The sequence below is a fragment of the Candoia aspera genome, chromosome 2 (assembly GCF_035149785.1).
Source record: "Candoia aspera isolate rCanAsp1 chromosome 2, rCanAsp1.hap2, whole genome shotgun sequence".
Taxonomy (NCBI): Eukaryota; Metazoa; Chordata; class Lepidosauria; order Squamata; family Boidae; genus Candoia; species Candoia aspera.
Genome location: NC_086154.1, coordinates 254,768,609 through 254,794,273, shown reverse-complemented (window position 1 = coordinate 254,794,273; position 25,665 = coordinate 254,768,609). Strand labels below are relative to the sequence as shown.

General features: G+C 42.3%; 1 protein-coding gene across 1 annotated transcript in view; it reads left to right on the top strand.

Annotated features, from left to right (window-relative positions):
- Positions 1-2,891: 2,891 nt before the first annotated feature.
- The window catches only part of ME2 (malic enzyme 2), a 35,101-nt gene continuing 12,327 nt past the window's right edge, over positions 2,892-25,665 (top strand). Inside the window, exons 1-5 of the mRNA XM_063295826.1 lie at positions 2,892-3,006; positions 16,484-16,605; positions 19,554-19,687; positions 23,688-23,837; positions 25,355-25,430. Of these exons, the coding sequence (XP_063151896.1) occupies positions 16,498-16,605; positions 19,554-19,687; positions 23,688-23,837; positions 25,355-25,430 (468 nt within the window). The 5' untranslated portion in view covers positions 2,892-3,006; positions 16,484-16,497. The remainder of the gene's footprint in view (positions 3,007-16,483; positions 16,606-19,553; positions 19,688-23,687; positions 23,838-25,354; positions 25,431-25,665) is intronic.

Below are 25,665 nucleotides of genomic sequence, written 5' to 3'. Positions count from 1 at the left end.
GACCACCTTCATTCAGATCTCTTACATCCTTCCCCTTTCTCTTAGTTTCACAGTCATTCAACATACCATATTGCTTTTTCTTCCTTGCTTTCATTTATTCATTAATTCATACTCTTTACCCTTTACTTCTCTTAGATTTCAAATCTAAGCAATTTTCTATATACTGTGGTCAGCACCAGATGGACCCACTGATTTTGACTTCTGTTGTTCATCATGGCTTTGATCACCTGAGCCTTTCATAAAATATTTTTTATGGCTGTATTTTTAATTGCATTTTTAAACAGTATGAATAACAGCAACCAAGAACAAAATGGAGACCCATCATTCTACATTTTGCAAGGAAAGTTCTATACTTCAAAAGCTAAAGAACGCAAACTAAAAACAACAAAAACATAGAGTAAAACAATGCATTTACAATGCACTATTTTTCTAGAGTAGCAAAGTAGTAGTTACCATATTTATATGTACGATTGCAGTTCGGTTTTTCAACAACAAATCAAGTACTTGTACAGGGTCACACTGTCCAGTTGCCTCTCTGTTCAAAAGCTGAGAGTTGACACATCTGGTTAACCAACCTTTATAGTCTTTAAGAGAGCCAGTTTGGTGTAGTGGTTAAGGCATCAGGCTAGAAACTGGGAGACTGGGAGTTCTAGTCCCGCCTTAGGTACAAAGCCAGCTGGGTGATCTTGGGCCAGTCGCTTTCTCTCAGCCCTAGGAAAGAGGCAATGGCAAACCACTTCTGAAAAGCCTTGCCAAGAAAACAGGGATTTATCCAGGCAGTCTCTGAGAATTGGACACGTCTGAATGGATTAAATAATGGATCAGAAGACAGCGGTGGTGATAGATGTAGCGGTGCCAAGTGACAGCAACATCAGGAAGGAGTATGAGAAGCTGGAGAAGTACCAGGGCCTGAAGGAGGAACTAGAGAGGATGTGGAAAGTGAAGGCCAAAGGGGTCCCAGTGGTGGTAGGGGCACTTGGGGCTGTGACTCCCAGACTGGGAGAGGGGCTCCAACAGATCCCAAGAACAACATCAGAGCTCTCTGTCCAGAAGAGTGCAGTGCTAGGAACAGCTAAGATCCTGTGCAGAACCCTCAAACTCCCAGGCCTCTGGTGGAAGACCCAAGGCTGAGGAAGACACATACCACCCATAGGGGTGAGAAGGGTTTTTATAGTCTTAAGAGACCCACAGTATTATTTGCACTGTAGCTTTGGCATAGCTCCTGCTGTGTCAAGGGGCTGTAAATGTTTCCCCCATTGCACTTCATTGCAGTTTAAAACTGCAACTGTGCCTGGACTGTATAGTTTACTCCGAAGTACGTTCCACACCGTGGAGGCTCCTGCTGGACTAGCATGAATAAGACTTTGAATGGGCACCATCCAGTCTTTTCTGATGGCAAAGAACCACTATCAGAAATGTTTCATGGGGAATGGTTGCCTATTCTAAAACACCATCAGACTCATGAGTGTGAATTCAAAGATACCTGATGTATTAAAGAATAGTGTGCAGGATCACAGAGAAAGCTGAGAATGATGAACGCGCACCAAATTCAAACTAAAAGCCCTCGGTGCAAACGAGATCCCTCCCCCTGTAGAATCTTCTCAAGTCCACAATCCCAGGCGCTCCTAACGGTTTCTGATGGTCTGAGGGAAAAGGCCTTGAACAGAGAACATAACCCAAACACATTCCATTGTCCTGATTTCACATACAGAGCTTGGCACAAGGCCTCACAGCAGCTCCCTCCCAAACAGAAACGCGCGTCAGCGCCATGGCTTGTGAAACGTTACGATGTATGAACTACATCGGATCAGTGAACATGACAGTAAGACTGTCAAGCACAACGAAGATGAAGATGTATATGGAAAGAGGGTAGAGGGGGAAGCTGCTGGCGTTTATGGGGGTTTGTGAACATTTTCCTGTAGGAGAGCATTTTCTTCTGTTTCATATATGGAGGGAGACGCTGCTGGCCTTATGGGGCAACAGCGGTGCTTCAAAGTTTGAAATTTGAAATGGCGATAGTTCTGCATAAATGTGACCTAAAACATGATCTGTTCTCCACACACATCCTAGAACTAGATATAGAGAACCCCATTAAACAAATGAGTCAAAACCATGATATTTGTTTAACATTCCACCATCAACTTCACGCCCTGAAACAATTGCACTACCTTCACCAGACACAGATGGTGTATAAAGTGTTGGCGGTGGCACAATTACTCTGACCGAAAAGTCATTGGTAGTATGAACTCTTACCCGGACATTGCAAATACATAAAGCGAGATTTATGGTTTAAAGCAGTGTTTCTCAACCTTGGCAACTTCAAGCTGTGTGGACTTCAACTCCCAGAATTCCCCAGCCAGCATGGCTGGCTGGGGAATTCTGGGAGTTGAAGTCCACACAGCTTGAAGTTGCCAAGGTTGAGAAACACTGCTTTAAAGTCTCTCGCAGATCGAGTCAAATGCAGTTGAAGCCAACTATAGCTGAAGCCAACTACAGCCTATACAGGACACGTGCCAAGCTTCTTTCCTGTTCATCTGAAGGACTGCATTCATCATCCGCGAATCTTCTCATCCCCTCACACGGCATTTTCGTAACCCTCCAATCAGAGGCCTCCATTCCGCCCGCTTCCCCGGTGGTCCTATCCCAAAGTAGGGGTTTTTAGAACAGGCCGTGGATTGGCTGTTTCGACAATCCGTGATTAGCGTATTCAAAATCTTCTGTCCGCTCCGTCTCAGATCTCCGGGACAGAGACCGGAGCGCCGGGATTGGCGAAAGGCGACGACTCGCTGACGTTGCCCGTTGGCCAAGCCTCCTTGTCACTCAGCTAGGAGTGGACCGCCTCCTGAGGTGTCCCTCCCTGCCTCGACCTCGAGCTCTTCATTCGGCGCTGGGGCGTGGATTGAGGCAGTCAGTGGCAAGGTATCAGTAGGTCTGGTTGGGAACAGCCTCGCTAAAGCCCAGCGCTGGAACAAAGAGGTGGATGAGGAGGTGTTAACTCACTGTCTGGTAATTATTTGTACGATTACAATCAAAATTCCTACCTTGCGATGGCTCTTTTAAATATTACCGCATGTGTTTGCATCCTGATTAACTTCCTTTTCAGCATTTCTTTCTCCCGAAGGCCGTCGTTTGGCGTCTAGCATCCGTTTGGGGCAAAGGATGTAAGGGGAAAAGGTCCTTCTGCTTTTTAGGCTGCGGATTTCAGCTTGGCCCTAAGGTCCAACCCAGGCTGGGATTAGTTAGGCTTGTCCTAACAGTCACCTGATGACTTTCAGCAGGCTTAAAATGGCATTTGGTTGGTGGTGACTTGCTTTCTCTTTCTGAATCCTGGCACTGCTGCTCAAGAAGCCCAGTGATGTAGAAAGCAGGTTGGGTCTCCCGGTTAGCCTTTCCCCACAGATGGGACTACAGCTCCTATCCCTTCAGCCAGCTTTTGGTTGTGATTACTATGGTGATGGGAGTTGTGGTCCTACACAGCTGGGGCTGTTATTAGATTGGGGAGGTTGTTGTAACCATCAGTGCTCAGGAAGGCTTATCTTCTCCAGGATTTTAATTTTTTTGTAGGGAGCTCATCTCAAAAAAGTAGGCTATGTTGGACTTGGTTAGTGCCGGGAGTGGAGGCCACCAGGAAATCCAGACTGGGAAGCCACTTATGTATTATTACCAAGAGAAATACATGGATGTGTCCATGAAATGCCAAGTTCAGTTCAAATAATATTTTTATTCAAATAAGAGTTCATATTGTTAGAGAATAATGGGTGCTACGTTTAGGATAATTGGTGGTAGGATTAGATTAGACTTTAATTTTCTCTTGGGGAAGGCCTGTTCAGCATGGTATTTTGCGCTCTCCTTTAAAAACCAAGAAATAATTCCATGATGGGGATCAATTGCATTCTTGCAGGCCACTTATCGATAATCTAATATACTTCCTTGGCTTGGCACATCTTCCTAAATTTATTTATTTATTTTATTTTTATCCCGCCTTTATTATTTTTACAAATAACTCAAGGTGGCGAACATACCTAATGCTCCTTCCTCCTCCTATTTTCCCCACAACAGCAACCCTGTGAGGTGGGTTGGGCTGAGCGAGAGGGACTGGCCCCAGGTCACCCAGCCGGCTTTCACGCCTAAGGTGGGACTAGAACTCATAGCCTCCTGGTTTCTAGCCCAGCACCTTGACCACTAGACCAGACTATCTTCTTTAGGAAAAAGAGAGAAGCCTTTTTTTTTTTAGTCATATGGCATAGCAGTCTGGTTTTCATGCTGCTTTTTTTCTTGCTGGGAAATCCTTGTGAGGTCCAGCAGCCAGATGTGTAGACTGTTTAGCTATGACAAGTCACGTTGCCCAGGGTGCACCACAAGGAGGCTGGACTACATTGCGCTGAGTTGGGCTGAGAGAAAGTGACTGGCCCAAGGTCACCCAGCCGGCTTTCATGCCTAGGGCGGGACTAGAACTCTCCTACTACGCCTGATTGGCTCTTGGGCTGGGAGGGAGGGACTGGCCCCGGGTCACCCAGCCGGCTTTCAGGCCTAAGGCTGGACTAGAACTCACAGACTCCTGGTTTCTAGCCCAGTGCCTTAACCACTAGACCAAACTGGCTGTCAGAGACAATACTATATGATGTAGATAAGTGAGAATGAGAAAGGCTCCCTGTCTGTAAATAAACAAGTTTTATGGGAGTTTCACTTAGTTTAAGAAATAATCTGAAGTATCATGTAGAGTTGATGGCAATTGTTTTTGAAATGTTGTCGTTGCTATGAAGTGGTTTGCTTATTTTTGCATGTACAGCTCTGTCCGTTAGCAGTTTTATGTCCCAGCTTTTGTCCTGAAATGAACCCATATTTCAGTGTAAACACCAGGAAAGCAGATTTCAAACTCGGAAACCGTTCCTTTGAGAATGCTGTGCTGGATGCAGTCATATATTTTCTTTCAGAGTACAGTAACTTTAAGAATATTTGTAAATTCAAGAATTCAGTGTCTTATTTGCATTAGTGCAATGGAAGGAATGAAAGAGAAAGAGAAAGAATTAAACTTTAAGAAACCATTACAGAATGATAGTCGCATAATATTCTGTGGAAGTGTGATGTCTGCATAAGAACAGTAATTTAAAAAATTTTTTTAAATAATTTTTAAAAAATCCTTGTGGCTTACTGGGATATAATTCTCCATCATACCCTATACAGTATGATTATTGCAGTGTTTCTGGCAACTTTAAGATATGTGGACTTCAACTCCCAGGATTTCCTAGCCAGCCATGGTTGCACTGAATCTTTGGTTCGACGTCTCAGATCTGTTGTCGTACCTTTTGGTAGAGATTTCTAGTTTTGGACCTGTGATCTTCTGCAGACAGAGGTTTTGCTGTCCTTCTCTGCTGCAGTCACTTCCTATAGCCCAAAGGAGTTTCTTCACGTATGAGATGGTGGGCTGCTATTTCTGTATTTTGGTTGGGGGGTCCAGTCTCTTTCTTAGACTTCGTTGCTTGGCTTGTTTGCTGGAGCCACCTACCAACTGATCCATTTGCCATCTGGTAGGGGCAGAGAGCTTTTAAAGCATGTAAGCTGGTTGGCTTGTGGTTGGCGTGGAGAATTCCATGCGGTGATAACAAGTCAGGCTTATTACATAGCTTAGCTACCACATTGCTTCCTCTTCCATCTCCCACTCTGGGCATTGGAAAGAAATTTGATATGACATGGGTAGCTATTAGGACTGCCCTTCATGAGACATTCGGCCTCCTATTTTTATTTTCAGGATATTTGTTTCTTTACCCCCATTTGAAAAGATGCATTCAAGGACTCTCTTATTGGAAGAAAAGCAATTGCGGCAGAAAAAGGAATGAAAGGAAAACCTTGCCCTTTGATGTATAGTCTCATCTACAATTTGTAAAGAATAAAAAATGAAAAGTGACAGCCAGCTTCACGGGTCAGGCCATATTTGCACTTAATAAGCCTTGATTCCTCAGGATTACAGTCCAGTGTGAATGCAGATTCATTTTCCAGATGTGTTTTTCCCCACTTACTTTAGTAGATAACTAAATCAAATTGGGATAGCTTTATATGTTATCCAGCCTGGAATTACGGAATACTTTGTCACCACAAGGATTCATATGACAACAAAACACCTTGTTTTAAAGCAGCCAAAGGTGTTTTTTTTTACCCCTGAAAGGAAAAATGCTTTCTTCCTCGTGCCTGTAATGTATTTTGCTCATCACAGGAACTCAGGCTGTTGAAAGCCAGAATGAAGGGCAGTGCTGGATTTAGATGGTGTCTTTGTGATCCTCCTTAATCCAAATGCAAGCAGGTGGTAGATGGATTGGATTATGTGTTCCTTTGTCTGACACATCTGGAGGCTGAAGCAGTAATTTGAAACATCACAACTGAAAAAGGCAATTACCAGTCTGCAGATTTGTTCATCTGTTCAATGGAAAATGACACACAGAAGAGACAGTCTCCTAAATTATGGAGTTGTTTGCAGTACTATATATTTACTATATAAATATACTATATATTTCTGATGTGATCCTCAGTCTTGGATATCCATATCTGTGTTAGGGACTCTCTTCTGCTTTCTTTTAGAGGCAAATGTTTGAAGGAGTTGCAACGATCATCCCTAATACCCAGAGATAAATCATGTGTGCCTGTGTGCTTTTGAAATGAGCCATAAAGTGGTAACCGATACCTGCTTGGAAATTGTCCATTTAATAAATTACAGCCTGTTTTATCTCTGCTTAAGTGCTGAGCCACTATAGCTGGGGCCTGTTTCTTCTCTGGCTTGTGAAGGTCCATTTATTTTAATAAAAAGAGAGGGCACTCCGTTCTGTGTCTCAAGCTGCTTGTTCCAAAAAGCGTGAAGTCATTCCTCATGGGCGTTTCTGGTGTCTGTCGAGTAGGCCAAATTCTGCCTAAGTCTAGGTTTCACACTGCAGTCGGGAGATCCCATGTGTGACTACTGTAATAGAAACATTAAAAGGCCCTCCGGATAGAAATGTAATCTGTTTGGAAAAATCGTTTACCTTTTCCCTGACAAACTAGTTTTCTGCATGAAGGGAATGATTGGTTTGTTTCCTCAGAGAAAAGGGCTTATTTGCTCACTGGTTGCCTCTGTGAGGAATTATTTCAAGAGGGAGCATCTGATTGTGTGAGCCCCCATTACAGACCAAAAGTCGGAGTGGGACAGATGGGTTCTCTTCTCAAAGGACATGGGAGAAGGTGAAGGATTTTGTTTTGTTTTTTTGCACACACACAATGTTGCGCGTGAACAGAGCTTTCTTTCTCCTCTGGGGCTTTCAAAGAGCTGGAAAAGCTAAACAAGTTACCTACTGGCTTGGCTCCTGGTTGGGAGGGAACCTCGTGAGTTTAGCAGCATTTCTCAGGGTGAGCAATTTGGTGGGAATTTCTGCCTTGTTCTACCTGCTTCGGGTTGCCCTGCTATGCTTTGCCCTCTTCTCTCTGCTTGAAGTTTTAACCCTGAAAGAAACCCAGCCTTTGGCAGGTGGAAGTTCTCACTTTCTGAAGCTGGCTGTTGACCGCACACGACCTTTTTACCTACTATTTTATCCGTTCAGTCGAGTCTGATTCTTGAAGATTGCCTGGACAAGTCCCTGCAGTTTTCTTGGCAAGGTTTTTCAAAAGTGGTTTGCCATTGCCTGCTTCCTAGGGCTGAGAGAAAGTGACTGGCCCAAGCTCACCCAGCTGGCTTTGTGCCCAAGGCAGGACTAGAATGCACGGCCACTTGCAATTTCCTTCTAACACATTTTATCAAAATGTATCAGCTTTTGTGGGTTGTTGTATAGACATGACATTTTTACCGACTCAACAAGTTGCAATTGCAAAAACCCAGGAGTTTGGTAGCACCTTCTCCGACTAAGAAATGTTATTAAAAGGCATTTAATAACATTTCTTAGTCGGAGAAGGTGCTACCAGGCTCCTGTTTTTTTGCCACTGTAGACCAGTGTTTCTCAACCTTGGCAACTTGAAGATGTGTGGACTTCAACTCCCAGAGTTCCCTAGCCAGCCATCTTCAAGTTGCCAAGGTTGAGAAACGCTGCTGTAGACTAACACAGCTCTCCTGTAATGTCTTGCAATTACAAAGCAATTGTATGTTAAATTCTCTGCATGCAGGACAAGAATGAATTTAGAAGCTCGGGCACAGTTCTAGTGATTTGTGTAGAAGCCCCAGATGTAGCTATGTGATGCAACTTGCATGTGGCGTCCCACTGTGGGGAAACATTTGCTTCTAGATAAGTGTCTTTATATAGTGCTCCTGATGAGTTTGAATTGGCTAGCTGCCTCCTTGATAAGAGATTTTTCTCATGGAAACTAGCTATCGTTCTTGCTACGGGCTCTAAAGGAAGACGGTCTTCTGAATGCCAAAAAGTATAGGCTGTGGGAAACCCAGAGATGAATCCTGACTCCAGTGAAACCACTAGTGTAATAGAAAGGATGTTGTTTTTGTGGGCCTGCTATGTGGCAAGATCTAACTAGTGTCAGCTGATTTTGGAAAGCCAAGCAGGGTCGCACCTGCTTATACTATCATCCCAGGATTGTAACCTGGATTGTAAAGTAAAAAAAAAAATACTGCATTACACCAGAAGACAATACAAACCAGCTCCATATTGTTGGCCAGTGTTGGGCTTCAGGGTTTAGTGACCCTGAGCAGTTGGAGATGCCAGCCACATTTGCTGGCATATCATCAGGAAATCTAGACCACAGTCACTAAACCCTGAAGGCCATCACTGACAACAGAAGCTGTGAAAGCCTACACCAATATTTGGTTCCTTTTTTAAAAATTACTTTTTATTAAAAATTTTAACAATGGTAAAAGAGCTTCTTTCCCATTTCTTCAAAAAGCCTTCGAAATTTCTCCAGTGTAATACCTTTGTCTGTTGTTTTTGCAAGTTTCACTGCTGGTCATCAAATTTAAAAGCAAGAAAGAAGCTTTTCTTTTCTTTCTTTCTTCTACCTGGAATCTTTAGTCCCCTCTAGTGTGTCCTTTCTGAGAAGATGTACGGTTACTGTGGCCTTAAATGTGGAGCTTCTTTGCCCCCCAAAAGGAAACATCAAGGTGCATTGTGGGTAGGCATTGTGGCTTTATGCTAACTTTCCTTAACTTGATGCTATGCTGGGAGGTTTGGAAGGTTGGAGAAAGCTCTTCCATGCTTGGCTTTGACACTCCCACTGTTGAACATGCCCCTCCCCAACTCTACTTATGCCTCAGTTTCCTCTTCATGGTCTTAAAAAAGATCAACATCACTTCCCTTGGCAAGTGCTGTCAGTCTCTGTCTTCTCCCTCAAAAGAGGAACCCTTCTTTTGAAGCAGAATCTGGATTTTTTTTCCTTGCATCAGCCTGAAGGTGGAAGACTTGGTTGGAGGAGGGTGGTGTGGGGATGATCTGGTTACCCCGCCTTTCCTCAGCAGCACCCCACTCTTGCATGGGAAGAGGGCTTGTGGAAAGCCTCTGGGGTACCTGTGGATGAGACTGAGAAGAAAAGCTGCAAGCTGGATGGAGAAGCCTCCTAGGCCATGTGGGACTTGCAAATTCTGAACCTCTTGGTGACTGCTAGGCTCCCTAGCCTACTTTATTTTTCTGAAATTTGCTTTGTTTTAAAGAAATGAATGGGAAGCCAGTATGTTAAGCACCAGCCTAATTTCTGGATCCCAGGAAGGTTGCCCAGGTATTCTTGAAAATTACAATAGTGGGTGGCTCAGCCCAGTGCTTTATTTGAGGATGAGCCTACCTATTAAAAAGGGGGTACATGGATTGGAAGCAAAAATAAACTGGGTTGGCTAGGGAGTGGCAGCAGAGAGACACCTCATGAGTTTTCCTTTTGGTCAGGAGTGTGATATATGCATTCCCTCTCCACACTGCATAGCAACTATATTGTGAGAATACCCATTACATGCTCTGGACATAACAAATTCATTCATCAGCCCCAAATGGTCGCCTTCCCTTCTGCTAGTGAATCTCCACCAAATCAGTGTTGTTTAATAACTCCAACAGTGGTTGTGTAAACGTTGATTGATTATCTGCCATCAAGTTGTTTTCAACTCCTAGTAACCACATAGATAGATTTTCTTCATGATAATCTAACCCTAACCTGGTCTTTCAGGTGTTCCAACAGTGTACCCATCACCACTGTAACTGAGTCCCTTCACCTAGCTGCTGGTCACACTCTTCTCTTTCCTTCCACCTGTCCCAGCATAGAGCCTTTTCCGGAGAGCTAAGTCTTTGCGTAATGTGCCCAGAGTAGGATAATTTGAGCCTGGTCATTTGTGCCTCAAGTGAGAACTCTGGGTTGATTTGTTTGATGATCTGTTGGTTTGTTTTCTTGACAGTCTTCTTGAACACCAAAATTTAAAAGAGTCAACACTCTTCCTATCCTCCTCCTTCAGAGTCCCATGTGCAAGCACACAGCGGTAGAAATATTGTCAATGCCAGGATATATGAGGTGGGTCAGGGCCCCATCTTCTTGAAAATCTGCTTTTTCCAGATAAAGAGATTCCTTCCATTTGCACAAACGTTATTTCTCATGGCTGCTCCACAACCACATTCAGTGGAAGGAGCGAGGACCTCATGCCTATGGACCCTCCTCCTCATAGTGGTTAGACATTCCTCAGATATTTCATGGCTGTAGAAAACCCTGTATTCCTTATGAAGACAGTAGAAGTCTATGGCCTACCCCTTGTACCCTCTTCCCTGTTCCAGTTGTTCTCTGTGCAGCCCACCAAGTAGTTAATCAGAGACAAAAGGTAACAGTGACAGCTTGGGTGCCCACTTGGGCTACATGGAAAATTTCAGAGGGCTGCGGATTGCCTGTAGATGTTTTATCCATGGAGCATACTAGGGCAATGCGAGGCCTTTGAAAAGAGTGCTTCATAAAAACTGTTAGCATGAGCAGAAGATCCCCAACCTGCCAATGGTATGGTAGAGACGTGTAGGGAGTAAAGAAGATGATCATGACAGAGTTATTCAGGATCCACTGTCTAAGCCAGGGTTTTTCAACCTGGGCCTCTTTAAGATGTGTGAACTGCAACTCCCAGAATTCCTCAGCCAGCATCTAACCCTAATCTATTAAGTCCAGAGCAATGAGAGAACATTTGGAAGTGGCTTAGGCAGAAGCCTCCCTAATTCACTGAAATATAAGGAGGTGCAGGAGCCCAATCAGATTTGCAAGTTTCTGTTATTATAGCCAATCTCAATAAAAGTAGTTTTAGCCTACCTGTGGAGTTGATTTCCTGGCCTGGTTTAGCTAGTGGGGCCGACAAGATGCTTCCTTGACCAACCCACAAGTGTTCACCATGTCTTTTTGACCACAGCTTTCTCCCAACTTCCCCTAAGTGTGAACATCAACTCTGAGAATTTCCAGCCAGAGAATTCTGGCAGTTGAAGTCCACAGAAGATGCTAAAAAACCAAGAGTAATTAAGATTTAATGAAAAAATTTCTCCACAGAGCTTGCTGAACACTGCACTTTTAGGAAGGCAGAGTTGGGCATGCAACCCTGGCAAGATTAACCAGACATTGCATAGTGAAGATTAAGATGGGGTTGGGGAGGTCTAATCAACTGAACATTGGCAGCAGGCATTAACGTTCTCCCACAGAGTGAATTGGGTAGCTCTTAGGTGGGCAGCAGATGGCAAAGCACTTGTGTTCTTTTTCCCCCAGTCCCAACTTGGGTACCAACTATTCCAAAGTGAAGGTGCTCATTAAAGCATTTTGATCCTAAAGAAGTGTGTGTGGAGAGGTGCTAAGATACTGAAATAAAACACATTTTTACCAATTACTGTAGAAGTAATTGATCTGATTTCCTTGTGTGGCCAAAACAACAACTGAAAATTAATTTTGATGCTCAGTAAATTGGCCAGATTCATTATTGTTTAAACAGCATTTATTTTAAAAGGGAGATGGAAAGAACACTGATGGTTAATTAGATCTACAATAATGGTAGATTAGATCATCCCGGAGCCAGATGGCGCTTGAACCATTTCCTTTGTGCTCTCCTCTGCAGGACAGAAAAGCAGTTTGGATCCAGAGATGGTTTATTAATGGGAGAAAAGTTCAAATTAATTTATGAGCAAGAATACCTTTTGTGGGCTTTATATCTCGGCTAAATACACTGGAAGGATTAATTCATGCCACCGAGTAACGCAAAACAGATAATTGCTGTCAGAGAGAACTATTACCATAGTAATAGAATAATACTATTACACTGTAATACAATACTATAGAATAAAACTATATAACTATGCAGTAATTAGTTTTCTGCTTCTAACTTCCGATTAAGAAGGAATATCTCTGTTTCTCTACAATTTTTGCATGTTTATTCACAAGTTCGTTCCTTCATGTTTCTGCATCCGTTTACCGGTGTTTTGAAATGTCTGAAAGGGTGTGGAAAGTTTTATCCACGTCTCTCCCTGAGACAGCCACTTTTGCAAATCCTATTTTGCAATACATACTTTTTAAGATGCAATTTATTGTAATGTATGATTTTTTAAAATCTAGTTTTCCTCAGACTCATTTCTGAACATCTTTTCTTACATTTTCAAATAAATGTGAAAATAGATAGATAATGTTTATTTCGATGAATGACCAGGGTAAAACAAAACATGTATAAACTAATTACAGCAGACAGAGAGGAGAAGACAAATATATATATCCACATAGCCATAAGATGAATGAATCAGGTGTGAATCTGTCAGCCATGTGCAGTAGTCAGCTGTTTGCGCACATTCACGGCAGCTATACAGAACTTTGCCATGGTATGGGAGGTAGCACTTTTCTTGCTTGATAAGAGAGAGTTGATAAGTTCCTCAGGTTAATTCGGTGCATGCCGCCGGAGTGGGAAGATGAGTCTTCTTCAAACATCATTGTAAAAGGAGCAGTGCAGCAGCATGTGGAGAGTGGATTCAACTGAAGCATCGCCACACAGGCAGGTTTGGTTAATCGTGGGGAAATGTATAGTATCACAATGTTTTAAGAAGTGAAAAAACCACATGATAATTAGGTTGCTTATTGCCATTGTTTGTAGGCTGTCTCCAGCCAAGATTCACCAGGGTGCATAACAGAACAGGGAAGCAGTAAACACAATCATGCAAAAATCATCACATCGTGAAGACAAACCTCATCCATCATGGAGCAGTGAACCAGTTTTGAAACCAAACATGTTCTAGACATCTACTTCCATTGTCTGGCACCTTTTGCTCCAGAGACTCTAAGATGGAGCATCCTGTTCACAGTCCTCCTCCATGTCAGCAGGAAGGGAGGCATCATGACTGGTCAGAAAGGGTGGGTGTCAGTGTGCCAGAGCAAGGGGGCCGCAGCCAAAAAGGCCTGCCTCTGGATCCCCATCCTTTCTGACAATTATTGAATTGGCCTCATATATTTCAGGCCTGGCTGATGTAACACTTCAAATTGCAATGTAGTTTGTGCATCATCCAGCTTGGGTTTATTCAATAAACTACAAATACACCACAATCTATTCAGTAAACCATGGTTAAACAGATCATGGTGGAGTGCCAACAATCTAGCTGTAATGTGTTGACAAGCCCTGAACACAATTTAAACTTCCTATGATTCTCCCTGTCTACCAACAACATCTCAATTTGCAAAATGGATTTGAAACAGTTTTCTGCTGCAGCACCTGTCCGGTCTGCTGCTGCTTAATTTGCTCTGAAACAATTAATTCCCACAGGCCAGCTGGGTTTTCTCTGCATCCACCAAGTTTATCATGGTACAGAATCCTTCTACGCAAAGCTGCTTTTGTTTTCTAATACAGTACCCAGCTTCCATTTGGTTGGGTTGCTAAGCACTGAATGAATAAACTTGGCCACAAGTCTGTCTGAACTAGGCTGGTTCAGACTCAAAGTAATAGTTAAGCAGCCATACAGAGATGTGAGTCAGAGTTGTGATTTGGGAGGCAAAGTTGATTCTGCCCCCACGCACAGGTTTTAGTGGGCGACTAAGCATTGTGACAGCAAAAAGAATTTAAAAAAAAAAAACAGGCACGTTAGCTTCCTTTGTTCTTATAAAAAATGTCCAAAGGACCGTCAAGTCATTGACATCAAATGAGAATTAAAGTTTATGAGAGTATCTTTGGTATATATAATGCGGAACAAAATCTGATTTCAAAGCCAGAGTGTATAACTTTGCCCCAGCGCACTATTTCATAATTGGTTAACATAATATCGCATCTAGAATTTTAGTGTTTATAAAGTTAATAAATAACCTAAACCCTGGAACACTGTGATACCTCGGAGCAACTTGCAAAGAGTTTAATTTGTTTAATTTATAAAGTATTACACCTCTTACCTCTCTGCATTTATATAGAGTGAGTTTCTGATTATTTTGTTTTGTTGGAAACGTACAGTACACTCGACTACCTTTGATGGTCAGGGGCCACAGTTAATATTTCAGGGAGGACCAAGGACTACAGTGGGTAGAGGCTGGAGTTGTGTCACATGTGTTTTGTTTGGGGTAGATAAGAGTTTTCCCATTACGTTTTAGAGTCTACACACTCAATGGAAGAAGGTCTTCTCCTTTCTTCAAGAAGGAAAGGAGAATCTCTCTCTCCGCTGGGCCCATTGTTATCCATTGTAGACATGAAGATCTTAGTGCAAGGGAGGTATTACAGTTAAGGCACTGAATGACCGTGGCCAGGCATTATGACTCCAACCAACTCAACTTATGGAGTTGTCACTGTGGGGAGAACTTGGAGGAAGGGGACCTATCCACACAGCCTTGAATGCCTGGATGAAAAAACAGGTTGTAAATCTAATAAATAAATACTGTACAACTTTAATGATGTCCTCGCGTGTTTGATGCTGAGCGAACCTCTTTCCTTAATTCCTACCACACTATAGGGTTGGGTCACTCACTCTGTATCAGATGTCAGTGGTCATTAGGAGGATCATGAGTCTCTCTTTAGCATACTTTTGACTTTCCCAAGAATGTGGCCTTGAGGAGTGTCGTACTGTAGTTCCCAAGTAGGAATGGTGCCACAGCTGACTGGGAATGGGGAATGATGGCAACTGTAGCCCAATTTATCTCAAAGGTGTTAGGTTTGGGAAGGGTACTGTATAACCCAAGAAAAGGGAACAGCTCATTTGCCCCTTTGCAAGATGCTATTTCAGACTCAGTTCCAGTAAACACTTCTTTTGCTTTGCATTGTTCTACAACAATTGCTAAAAGGTACTTGAAGTACTGGCATAGTTGTTTTACTGCAGAGCGAAAGCCAAGGGAAGCAGCTAGAAAACATGAGATTTATAGCCAACCATGGATAACACAGTTCACAGTTAGCAAGCTTTTTTGGTTCAGTGGCTGAAGGAGTAGGCAAAAAGAGGAGGTCCCAATTCAGGATTTTCACACCTGCAACTGAACTCACAAGAGAGATTCATGTGATGCTTAGAGAAGCATCTCAGGTGCAAGCAACATGAAGGGAGGTGAAAGGGCAAGCCTAAATCTGTTGCAACCAAGCATCTCCTCCCACCCATGTTGCCCAATTCTGCTGCCAACGAAGTCCAGACCCTGCCAGTTCTTAATTCAGGTGCTGACTGTGTCGTCACTCAAGCGACCTTAGATGCAGTTGCTCTCTTGAGCCAGGATGAGGAACAATCCCAACAAGTCATCCTCTTCAGCTCTAGGGAAAATGGCTGTCTCAAGTTCTTCCCTGACAACTAGCTGGGACATGACCCTCTCCTGCAGGTCCCAGTCTTCAAGAGATCTTGTATCCTCTTCGGCAGAGGCAGGCCCCAGAACATCAATCATGACTAGCCCAAAGCCATTGTCTGCAAAGGCGTTGAGGTTTAGAGGATACCTATAAATAGCAGCTGGATGCCAACAGCAGGCAACAATTGTCTAGCCTAAGGTCACTCCTGGCAAAGTCTTCCTAGGGCTGCTTGCTGTGTTTGTCACCTGTTCTGAAACATCCTCTTTCAAATGACAAAGGGTGAGCATCGGCAGAAGTTCCTGAGGCTGGGTCAGCCCCGTTGCTTAGTCCATGCTACCTTACCATCCAGGTCAACTTCTCCACTGGGGAGAGAGCCTCACAGTTAAAAGACAGCGGTATTAAAAGGGTTATTTCTCTGCAATATCATTTATCCTTCCTTCTCAAATACTGTCCAGTCCTAGTGCCATTGGTTAGTCCCAACTCTGTCTTGGAACTAAAATAACGTGGAACCGAACAGAATAACATATCATTACGTTCTCTGTAGGAGAAGGATTTTTCATAGCGCTTAAGAAGATGCCTTAAATCCCACCTGCACAGCCTTCTACCAGAAATAATACACGAATCTTGAGTTCGTCTTTCTCTGAATCATTTAAATCCCTCAGAGAAGCCTTCATGCCTTATTTATAGACAGACTTTCTTTTAAAACAGTCATATATTATTTAACTAGAATTGGAAAATCTTGCTCTTTCTATACATCTGCTTGTATCTATACATGTTGAAACAGACATCACCATCCCCTTTGCCCCTTTTCCCCTCTCTTAGGCAAGCTATACAAAATGTTCTCCCGGTTAAGAATAGCTGTTTCTCCCTGCATGTTGGCACACCGTGGCGTGCATACGAGAGGAAAAGGCAAGCTCTTGATGCTGAACCCCAGGACAAACAAGGTAAGTCTCTTGGGTGTGTTATATGCCAAGTCTTGAGTTTGCAGTAGTGCTGTGAAGCTTAACACTAATAGACTACTGCAATGTGCTCTACATGGGGCTACCCTTGAAGAGTATCCGGAAGCTTCAGCTGGTCCAAAATGCAGCCGCGCGGGCTATTTTTGGTGCCCCTAGGTGGGCACACACAACACCGTTGCTGCGCGAGCTGCACTGGGTGCCAGTTTGTTTCTGGGTCCAATTCAAGGTGTTGGTTGTTACCTTTAAAGCCCTACACGCCATGGGTCCAGGTTACCTGAGGGACCGTCTCATCCCCATTACATCGGCCCGCCCCACCCAATCATCTAGAGGGGGCATGTTACGGACCCCATCCATAAGAGAACTTCATCTGGCGGGGTCCAGGAAGCGGGCCTTCTCTGTGGTGGCCCACGCTCTCTGGAATATCTTGCCCCCGGAGGTGAGGCAGGCCCCTTCACTCCCGACCTTCCGGAAGGCCCTGAAGACCTGGTTCTGCCGTCTTGCCTGGGGTGGGAAAGTGAATAACCATTCTTGGGGGTGGCTCGCACCCTAGAGTCGCTCCCACCAGCCTGGATTTTACATCTCTCTTGGATTTTATTTATTTATTGTGTTGAATCATAATTGTTTTATGTGATTTTAACGTTTATGTTTCGTGTGGGATTTTATTGTAAACCACCCAGAGTCCCTCTACTGGGGGAGATGGGCGGTGGCTAAATTTGAGTAATAAATAAATAAAAAATAAATAAATAACACAAGGCTGAAAACTGCTGCAAGAGCTTTGTGTTTGGACATAAGGCAGTGCCATGTGTGTATGTATGTATGTGTATGTGTGTGTGTGTATACACACACACACACACATACATGCACGCACATGCATACATACACACAGACACACAGTATATATATATTCATAGTCATATGTTTTATATATGTGGAGATATATATATTCATATATATGTTTTTATATATGTGGAGATATATATTCATATGTATATTTTTATATATATGGAGATGTGTTTGTGTCTGTGTGTGTGTGTGTGTGTGTATATATATATAAATAGAGAAAAGTTGAATATTGAGCAAAGCCAGAATGACTACGATCTGTTGGTAGTTAGTTACTTAACTGAAGAGTTGCAATGTGGACAATTGTAATAAATCCCCCTTTTGCTGTATCATTGTATCCCTTTTCATGGCCCTAATGCAGCCTTTCTCAATCATTGACCCTGGAGGAACCCTTGAAATATTTTTCAGGCCCCGGGGAACCCCTGCATCTTCAGGCTCAAATATAGGCCACAAGTTACAAAACAATTATATGTGTTTCATGGGTAGGCCTGTATATATGCATTAACAGTGTTCTTAAACTAAAAATAAAGAATGAAAAGTACCTCTTTAATGTGAAGTTGCCCAAATTTGAATTTTTTTTTAAATAAATTGTGATCTCCCAGGGAACCCCTAGGGACATCTCGCGGAACCCTGGCTGAGAAACCCTGCCCTAGTGGGTAATATATGGTGTGTACAGTAATCAAGGCTGTGATTGGCTAAACTTGTGTCATGTTATGGAATGTTTAGTCCAAGAAGAGGGTGGTTTTATAGAACAACAACCATACCTTAAGAGAATGTTGGCCATTTTGGTGGGTTTAAAAACTTGTGTAGAAAAGGTCAGGACCCTAGGAAGCTGAAGGACAAGGAATCCTAAATAGAAGATGATTGACAGAAATGTGAAAGGTATGCAGTGGATTGGGAACAGGTAATCTCCAGAAGCTTGAAAAACAGTCTTGAGAAAAATGCAAAAAGGTAGTGAATGGAGGCAAAGAAGAGCTAATTAACTGAAGAAGCTCTGAGAAATTCATCTTATGTAGCATCATCACATTGATACTTGTTTGGGGATGAGTGGAAATGGAACATGGTTTTCTCACCAGATGCTTTTGCTCAATGGGTTAATGCTTTAGCTTTGCTGCAAGCAGTCTTCTAGAATGGAAAATGGAAAGGGTGAGGCAGCTTCACTAAAACCCAGGTAAGCTCTTTATGAGGGTTTGAGCTGGCCTACACATCACACGAAGCCATTGTTTATCTAACTGTGGATTGCAGAATAAGCCACAGTTTGGCTGGTTTCACACAATATACTACAATAGAAGTGCATGGCCTGTATCCAGGGCTTCGATCATTTTGGATGTGAGAGAAGGGAAAAACGGGAAATCAGGGTTTACCCAGGGAAAGGTAAGACAGAACAGATGTTTGATCAACTGATTCCCTAAGATTCTTTTGGTGAGAAAAATAAGTGTCTTTGAACCTAAAGTTCAGGCTTGGCTTGTGGCTCAATCAGACATTTATTTCACTGAAGCTGAGCCATTAGAGCAGTGTTTCTCAACCTTGGCAACTTTAAGATATCTGGACTTTAATTCCCAGAATTCCCCAGCCAGCATGGCTGGGGAATTCTGGGAGTTGAAGTCCACATATCGTAAAGTTGCCAAGGTTGAGAAACACTGCATTAAAGGATGAAGCATGCTAAGCAAACATCAGGGCTAAGAATTTCAGCCATAGGTAGAGGGGCAACCAAAGGGATATATGGGAGGGCCAGACTTTCTACTCATCCCAGATGTCTGTCCCTTTTGACCAATATACAGAGTAGTTTTACCCCTTAATTGCAAGTTCAGCAAACATCTGGATAAACTTAGAATAGATTAAGGGCAAAGGAAGGAATCGTATTTCTGATGAAGGGCAGGTAGGGTCCCACTAAGATCATTTGGCCTAAGGCAGTGTTTCTCAACCTTGGGCATTTTAAGATGTGTGGACTCCAACCCCCAGAACAGGGGAGTTTTGGGAGTTGAAGTCCGCACTTCTTAAAACGCCCAAGGTTGAGAAACACTGGCCTAAGAACTTCCCCAGACCTGGAATTGGAGCTAATTTTATCTTTTCCTCTTACTGTCTCTATTCAGGGGATGGCTTTTACCTTAAAAGAACGGCAGATACTTGGACTTCAAGGACTCTTACCTCCGAAGTTTGAGACACAGGACGTCCAAGCTTTACGTTTCCATAAGAACATAGCCAAAATGACGGATCCCTTAGAGAAGTAAGCGTGCATTGGAAGAGCCTTACTCTTTCGGAGATGATTCTCTGCACCTTGCTGGGATTGGATTCCAGTTATGATTTGCAGGAGAGCTGTTGTGAGATGACCTAGATACACTGAGGGGGGGGATGCTAGTTGGTGGGATTGTCCTTCAAAAGGGGCCAGATGGGTGCTCAAATCCCTTATCTCCATGTCTTACTTTTTGCAAGCCACCTCTTCCATTCTTTGCAAATCTTGAGAATATTCTGAAAATGGCATTTGTTACTAGTTTTAATACGATGTGGCTGGGTTGGCGGGCCACCTCCAGCACCCCAATCCTGTGTTTGCAACTTCCCCAGTGCCCACCAAGATAACCCTACCAACATTCAAAGGCAATTTGATTTTTAATAGCCTGTTTAACATGAATTCTGCCCCCAAATAGGTCACCCTGGGTTAGGTTTAATTCATCTATTCTGAGTGAAATTCCAAAATTACCTCTCAGTATGGCTGAAAATGTAAGTCCTGCCCCTCTGGTGAAGCTGTGACATGCTCCCCTGGACTTTGAAAGTCTGTATATGTATGTGTGCCTGTGCATACATATGTCTTACCCATCTATGTTGTATACTGTCTTTTTAAGTCACAGCAAACTTCTGTTTTAGCATTCTTTTTCTCTTCCCCATCCAACTGGAAGCATAGTTTATGACTTGAGTGTTAATATATAATCCTCCTGGACGCAATACCAGAAAGCTGGTTAATTGACCATAAAGTGAAAGAATACTTGAAAGAATACTTAACCAAAAGAGCACTGTACCCATTGTACAAATGTTGACTAATTAGAGTTGCATTCATTTTTTCCCCTGACACGAAAATTTCTGCAGCCTAATCCAGGGCATGTTTTTTCTGGGAAGTAAATTGAGGTTCATGAGGTTCATTTCTGAATAATTGTGCACAGCTTTTGGGCTGAGGTCCAAGGTCATTTTTACAACCACCTATTAAATGCACAAGAGCTAAAGTTTGCAGCCGGCATACCTGTAATGCTGAATGTGGAATCTGAAACCGACATTGATTAGAATGTGCATTCTGTTTTAAAAATAGCTCTTGTCACCTGTTTTATTTTCCACAGTGGCTTTCATTTTCCTATCTTCTCCAACTTTCAGTCCAGCAAGCAAGTCACCCATCATGGCTTAGCCAATGGCAAGATTAATTGCTTCATTTGTTCTCCCAGATTCTGGAGTCTTCTCTCCAGAAAGCCAAAAATGACATCTGGCTGTATTATACACAGACACACACACACACACACAGAGTTATTTTCTGTTGGATGTTAAGTTCATTTGGTTTGTTTCCTTGGTTTCTACCCCATCTTTCTGCTCAAGCAAATACTCAAGATTGCTAGCAACCATGTTTTAAGAAATCTGAAAAGTTAAGCCATAAATGAAAACAAATAGTAAGTGGATTAGCAATTAATAGCTTGGCAAAGATGTTGGGTCTTTACAGATTTCCTTATTGTCAGTGGAGATCAATGCCGAGGGAGTTGCATTTCATAACCTGCATGCACTTTTCACGGGTGACCCCAGGTAGGGTATATTGCAGGCGTCAAGACAAGATGTGAATCGCAGTTCTCAAATTTGACTGGCTCAGGAATTTAAGGGTAGAAGACATATGAATCACTACATCTTGTTCAGCTCCAGTTCCCATAAGGTCTTCCTGCTTGGCCAGTAGGAATTGCAACCCCAGAACCTCAGAAGACCACACTTCGTTTCTCTTTCTTTCACAGGCAGAGGACTTAAAGGTTGCATGTTTCATTGGAGTGGGACAAGAAAAAGGGGGTTGCTTAGTCTTCCCATTCTGTTCATTTTCTTGCTGAGCTTCTAAACCCTGGATCCCACCTTTAAAATGTCTGGGTGCCTGTGGCCCCATAGAATTTTCATTGGTGCTTGCCATGTTCTACCAGACATGGCTTAGAATCTTCTCCTAAAAATAAATGAATAAATAACTGAAGTGGGAGGCTAGCTTTTGGCATAATATTTATTTCCATGAATAGCTATTTTTGTGAATGCTTCTGGGACTTGCACATATTCCCAGCCACCATATTTGGAAAATAAAATTGATAGCAGACAGTAAGCTAATACTGTGTTTGAAAGTAGGGCCCTCTTCTTAGAAAAGAGGTGGAAATGCTGAGGAAGTAGAGAGGATCAGGTAAATCTGCTGAGAAGGCTGGGGGCAGCCTTACCACTTTGTGTCCTGCTAAATGGTTATTTTGTTGAAGGCCTTGCCATCATGGCTGCTATTTTGTGAGATTCCCAATAGCCTGCTCTTAAGATCCCCAGATTTGGGGGACTCCTGATCTCACTCTTTGTCAGACCGGTTTTTGCTCCACTGGGAAAAATAATACAAGCAGATATATGGATTTCTTAAGGTGTGTAAATAAGTTTGGGGGGTATGCATAGAGGGAAGAAGGCAGACAAAGAGCATCATAAAAGTCTGTTTCACTTAGATACACACACACCATTGTAATCTGGAAAGAGTCCCAGAACTTACTGTTTTTGCTTTAACATTTCCTACCTCTTTATTTATGGCCGTTCACATTGCTTGGAAACTGTTTTGGTAGCATTTGTACCAAGAAACAGGATAGAGCTTGTTGTAATAAACCATACAGATTTTAAGTAATGAAATGATGTGTTTATGTATGCCCTTGAGTCAGTCTGGACCGCTGGCGGCTGCCTGGACAAGTCCCTGCAGTTTTCTTGGCAAGATTGTTTGAAAGTGGTTTGCCCTTGTCATCAGCTTCCTGGGGCTGAGAGAGAGGGACTGGCCCAAGGTCACCCAGCTGGCTTCATGCCTAAGGCGGGACTAGAAGTCACGGTCTCCCAGTTTCTAGGCCACTGTCTTTAACCACTGCACCAAACTGGCTCTCAGGGAAATTGATAGGAAGGAGAGGGAAAAAAGAAAGACAATCCTTTTTCTTCATCTCTCACCTCATTGTTCCTGTGTTGAAACAGAAGTTGCTATTGAATAGGAAACATTGGAGAATATTTTGGTGAGTGCAATTTGTGGTTTGAGTTGCGCAGAAGCAGCCTGGGAGAAAGAAAGTTCTTTTTTCCCCCCTTGATAGTCACCTTCAGGGTAAAAATAAAAAGGGAAAGATTCCTGGAAGCCTGTCAAAAATATTTTATGATCGTTGATGTTTTGGAATTAACTCCTTTTTTAAAGGTGCTCTAAAAAAACAATTCGCAAATAAGACTGCATCGTCTTGCTTAGCGCATTATGCATTTACATGTTATTTTCATATTCTCAACAAATATGCATAAATAAACAGTATGATACTGTTTGTCTTTACTTTTTATACAAATTTCATACACATCAACACATAATGTGCTTAGCAAGATGCTGTGTTTCTCTCAGTGTATGAATTGTGTTACGTTCTTAGAGTGCCTTTAAAAAAGGAATAAAATGTGTCAAGCCAACAATAAAAAAATCTTGCAGGTTTTCTTCTCGTCATTCACTGCCTCTTCTTCCTTATTGTTCTCCTTCAGAGCGATCTTCAGTAGCAAATGATTCCCATCTCTGTTCTTTGGACAGTCCTGAGTCATAGGAGGCATAATCCTCCCTATGATTTGGACTACAACTCCAATGGTTCCTTGCCTTTGGCATTGTGTATGAAGCTGATGGGTCCTGGAGTCCAAAACATGAGTCCTAAATCCTCCTCTATTTTCTATTTCATTGTTTATCAATTAAATTTACATCTTGCTGTCTTTCTAGAAGCTCAGGATGGGAATACCTAGCACAGCACACTTCCTTCTCTAATAGTGTTTTAATTGAATTGGAACGGATGCTGGATTTTTGTGTTGGGGGACAATATGCCTTATCCGCACCTTTTATTTATTTTGGTATTTATTGCTGTATAACTGTTTTTTTCTGCCCAGGGAAAGTTTGTAACTCCAAAAGGGAAGGCAGTCTAAATACATTGTAAATATACAACTACAGGCACACGAACTTCCTATTTTTTCCATTTCTTTGCTCACAGATACATCTATGTGATGGGAATTCAGGAAAGAAATGAGAAGCTGTTTTACAGGATTCTACAAGATGATATTGAACAATTAATGCCGATTGTCTATACACCAACAGTAGGCCTTGCATGTTCCCAGTATGGGCATATTTTTAGAAGGCCAAAGTAAGGACACCTTTATAATTTCTTTATTTAATTGTCACTGAAGTTTCTGCTCTTTCATACTGAAACTCAAAAGCAGATGTACTGTTGTCTTTAATTTTACGTTCATGCTTGCGTTCCTTAATAAAGCACTATCACTATTTCTGCTGGCTGGCGGTAGGTAAAGAATCCAAAAGCTCACCATCAGTTAATGAGTTTATTTTCTGTCAGTTCACATTAGAAATGTAGCTCCCCCTTGTCTTATCGCCCTGTTCTTTATTTCTTCTTCCTCACACACTTTTTGTTTCTGCTTTAGAGTCCACTTTCTATTCTCTCCCGCCCAGGGAGTTGTTAACTTGAGAAGGGCTGTGCAAACGCTCTAAATAAAATTATTTGTGTTTTACTTTACCACCCCTTAGGTCTGCCTCACTTCCTGGAATAAATGCTCATTTCCTGGCCCTCCTCACAAAAGCTTTTGTTTATTTGTAGGAGCCAAAGGGAAGTGGGATTTGTTTCGTTTTTAAAGCTCAGTCCTGCTGACAATTTTGACTTCCCTAAAGAAGCTAGTCCAGCCTTTCTCAACCTTTTGACCCTGGAGGAACCCTTGAAATATCTTTCAGGCCTCGGGGAACCCCTGCACGTTCAGGCTCAAAGATAGGCCAGAAGTTACTAAATTATGATCTTCGTTTCATTGGTAGGCCTGTGTATAGTTTAAGAACTAAAGATAAAGAATGAAACTTAGCTCTTTAATGTGAAGTTGCCCGAATTTGAAATAATTTTTAAAATAAATAGTGATCTCCCAGGGAACCCCTAGTGACCTCTCGGAGAATCCTAGGGTGCCACAGAACCCTGGCGAAGAAACCCTAGACTGTAAATGTTGTAATAATTTTTTTCTTGAGCTGCTTGAATGCCGATAAACTTTGCATATATGACCAGGCTAGTTGAGTGAATCTAATTCAAAACACCAGTGCCACAATATAGATAACCCAAGTCACCCTGGAGTTGGGTGGCATCTAAATCTAATAAAATAAATAAATAAAATGGACTGATAATATGAAACCATCTACATAAAACTTTCCCCGTTTGGAGCTCTCTAGTTGAGTTGGACCAAGTTGTGGAAGGGTGATAAAGATGTTTTTTTCCCTTGTTATTAACATAGAATTTTGCACTGCTGTTTCTAGTCATAGAGAATAATTGGGAAAAAGAGAACATCCATTCAAGTATTTTGAATCTTCCTCTCCTTCCTGAATTGTACTTGTGTCATTATTGTTGCTTGTTCAGGGATATTTTTTTCTGCTTCATTTCACATGACAAAATGAAGTTGATATGAATGATAAGATCAGATTAACCTTGCATTTTCAAATTCTGTAAGCTTTTAACTGATATAGTTCTCAAGTGCTTAGTTTCGCTCTATTTTTTTAAGGTATCATGTTTAACTTTTTTAAATGATTAAGAAGGAGAACATATATTACGCTGACTCTTGCAAACACAAAAGCAACTTAAATTAATTGGTGGTAAAAGCATTTCTGTCTTCTTTGCAGAGGATTATTCATTGCCATAACAGATAGGGGCCATATCCGATCTATTGTGAACAACTGGCCAGAAAATGATGTGAAGGTATTGACTATATTGTGCTTTCTTCTTTCATGTGGATTTTCCATAGTACCAGATAGACTTCCTTGAGAGCAGCTAACAAATAGATAGGGGGTATGCTTGCAAGCTAAACTATGAATTCATTGTGAACTTTACAGTACCATTGCATCCTGTGGCATGCTTCCAACTGCTGCACTTGTGGGTGTCCTAGCATAAAAGTGGAGACCTCCTAGATATGGATTGTAATGATTTTATGACA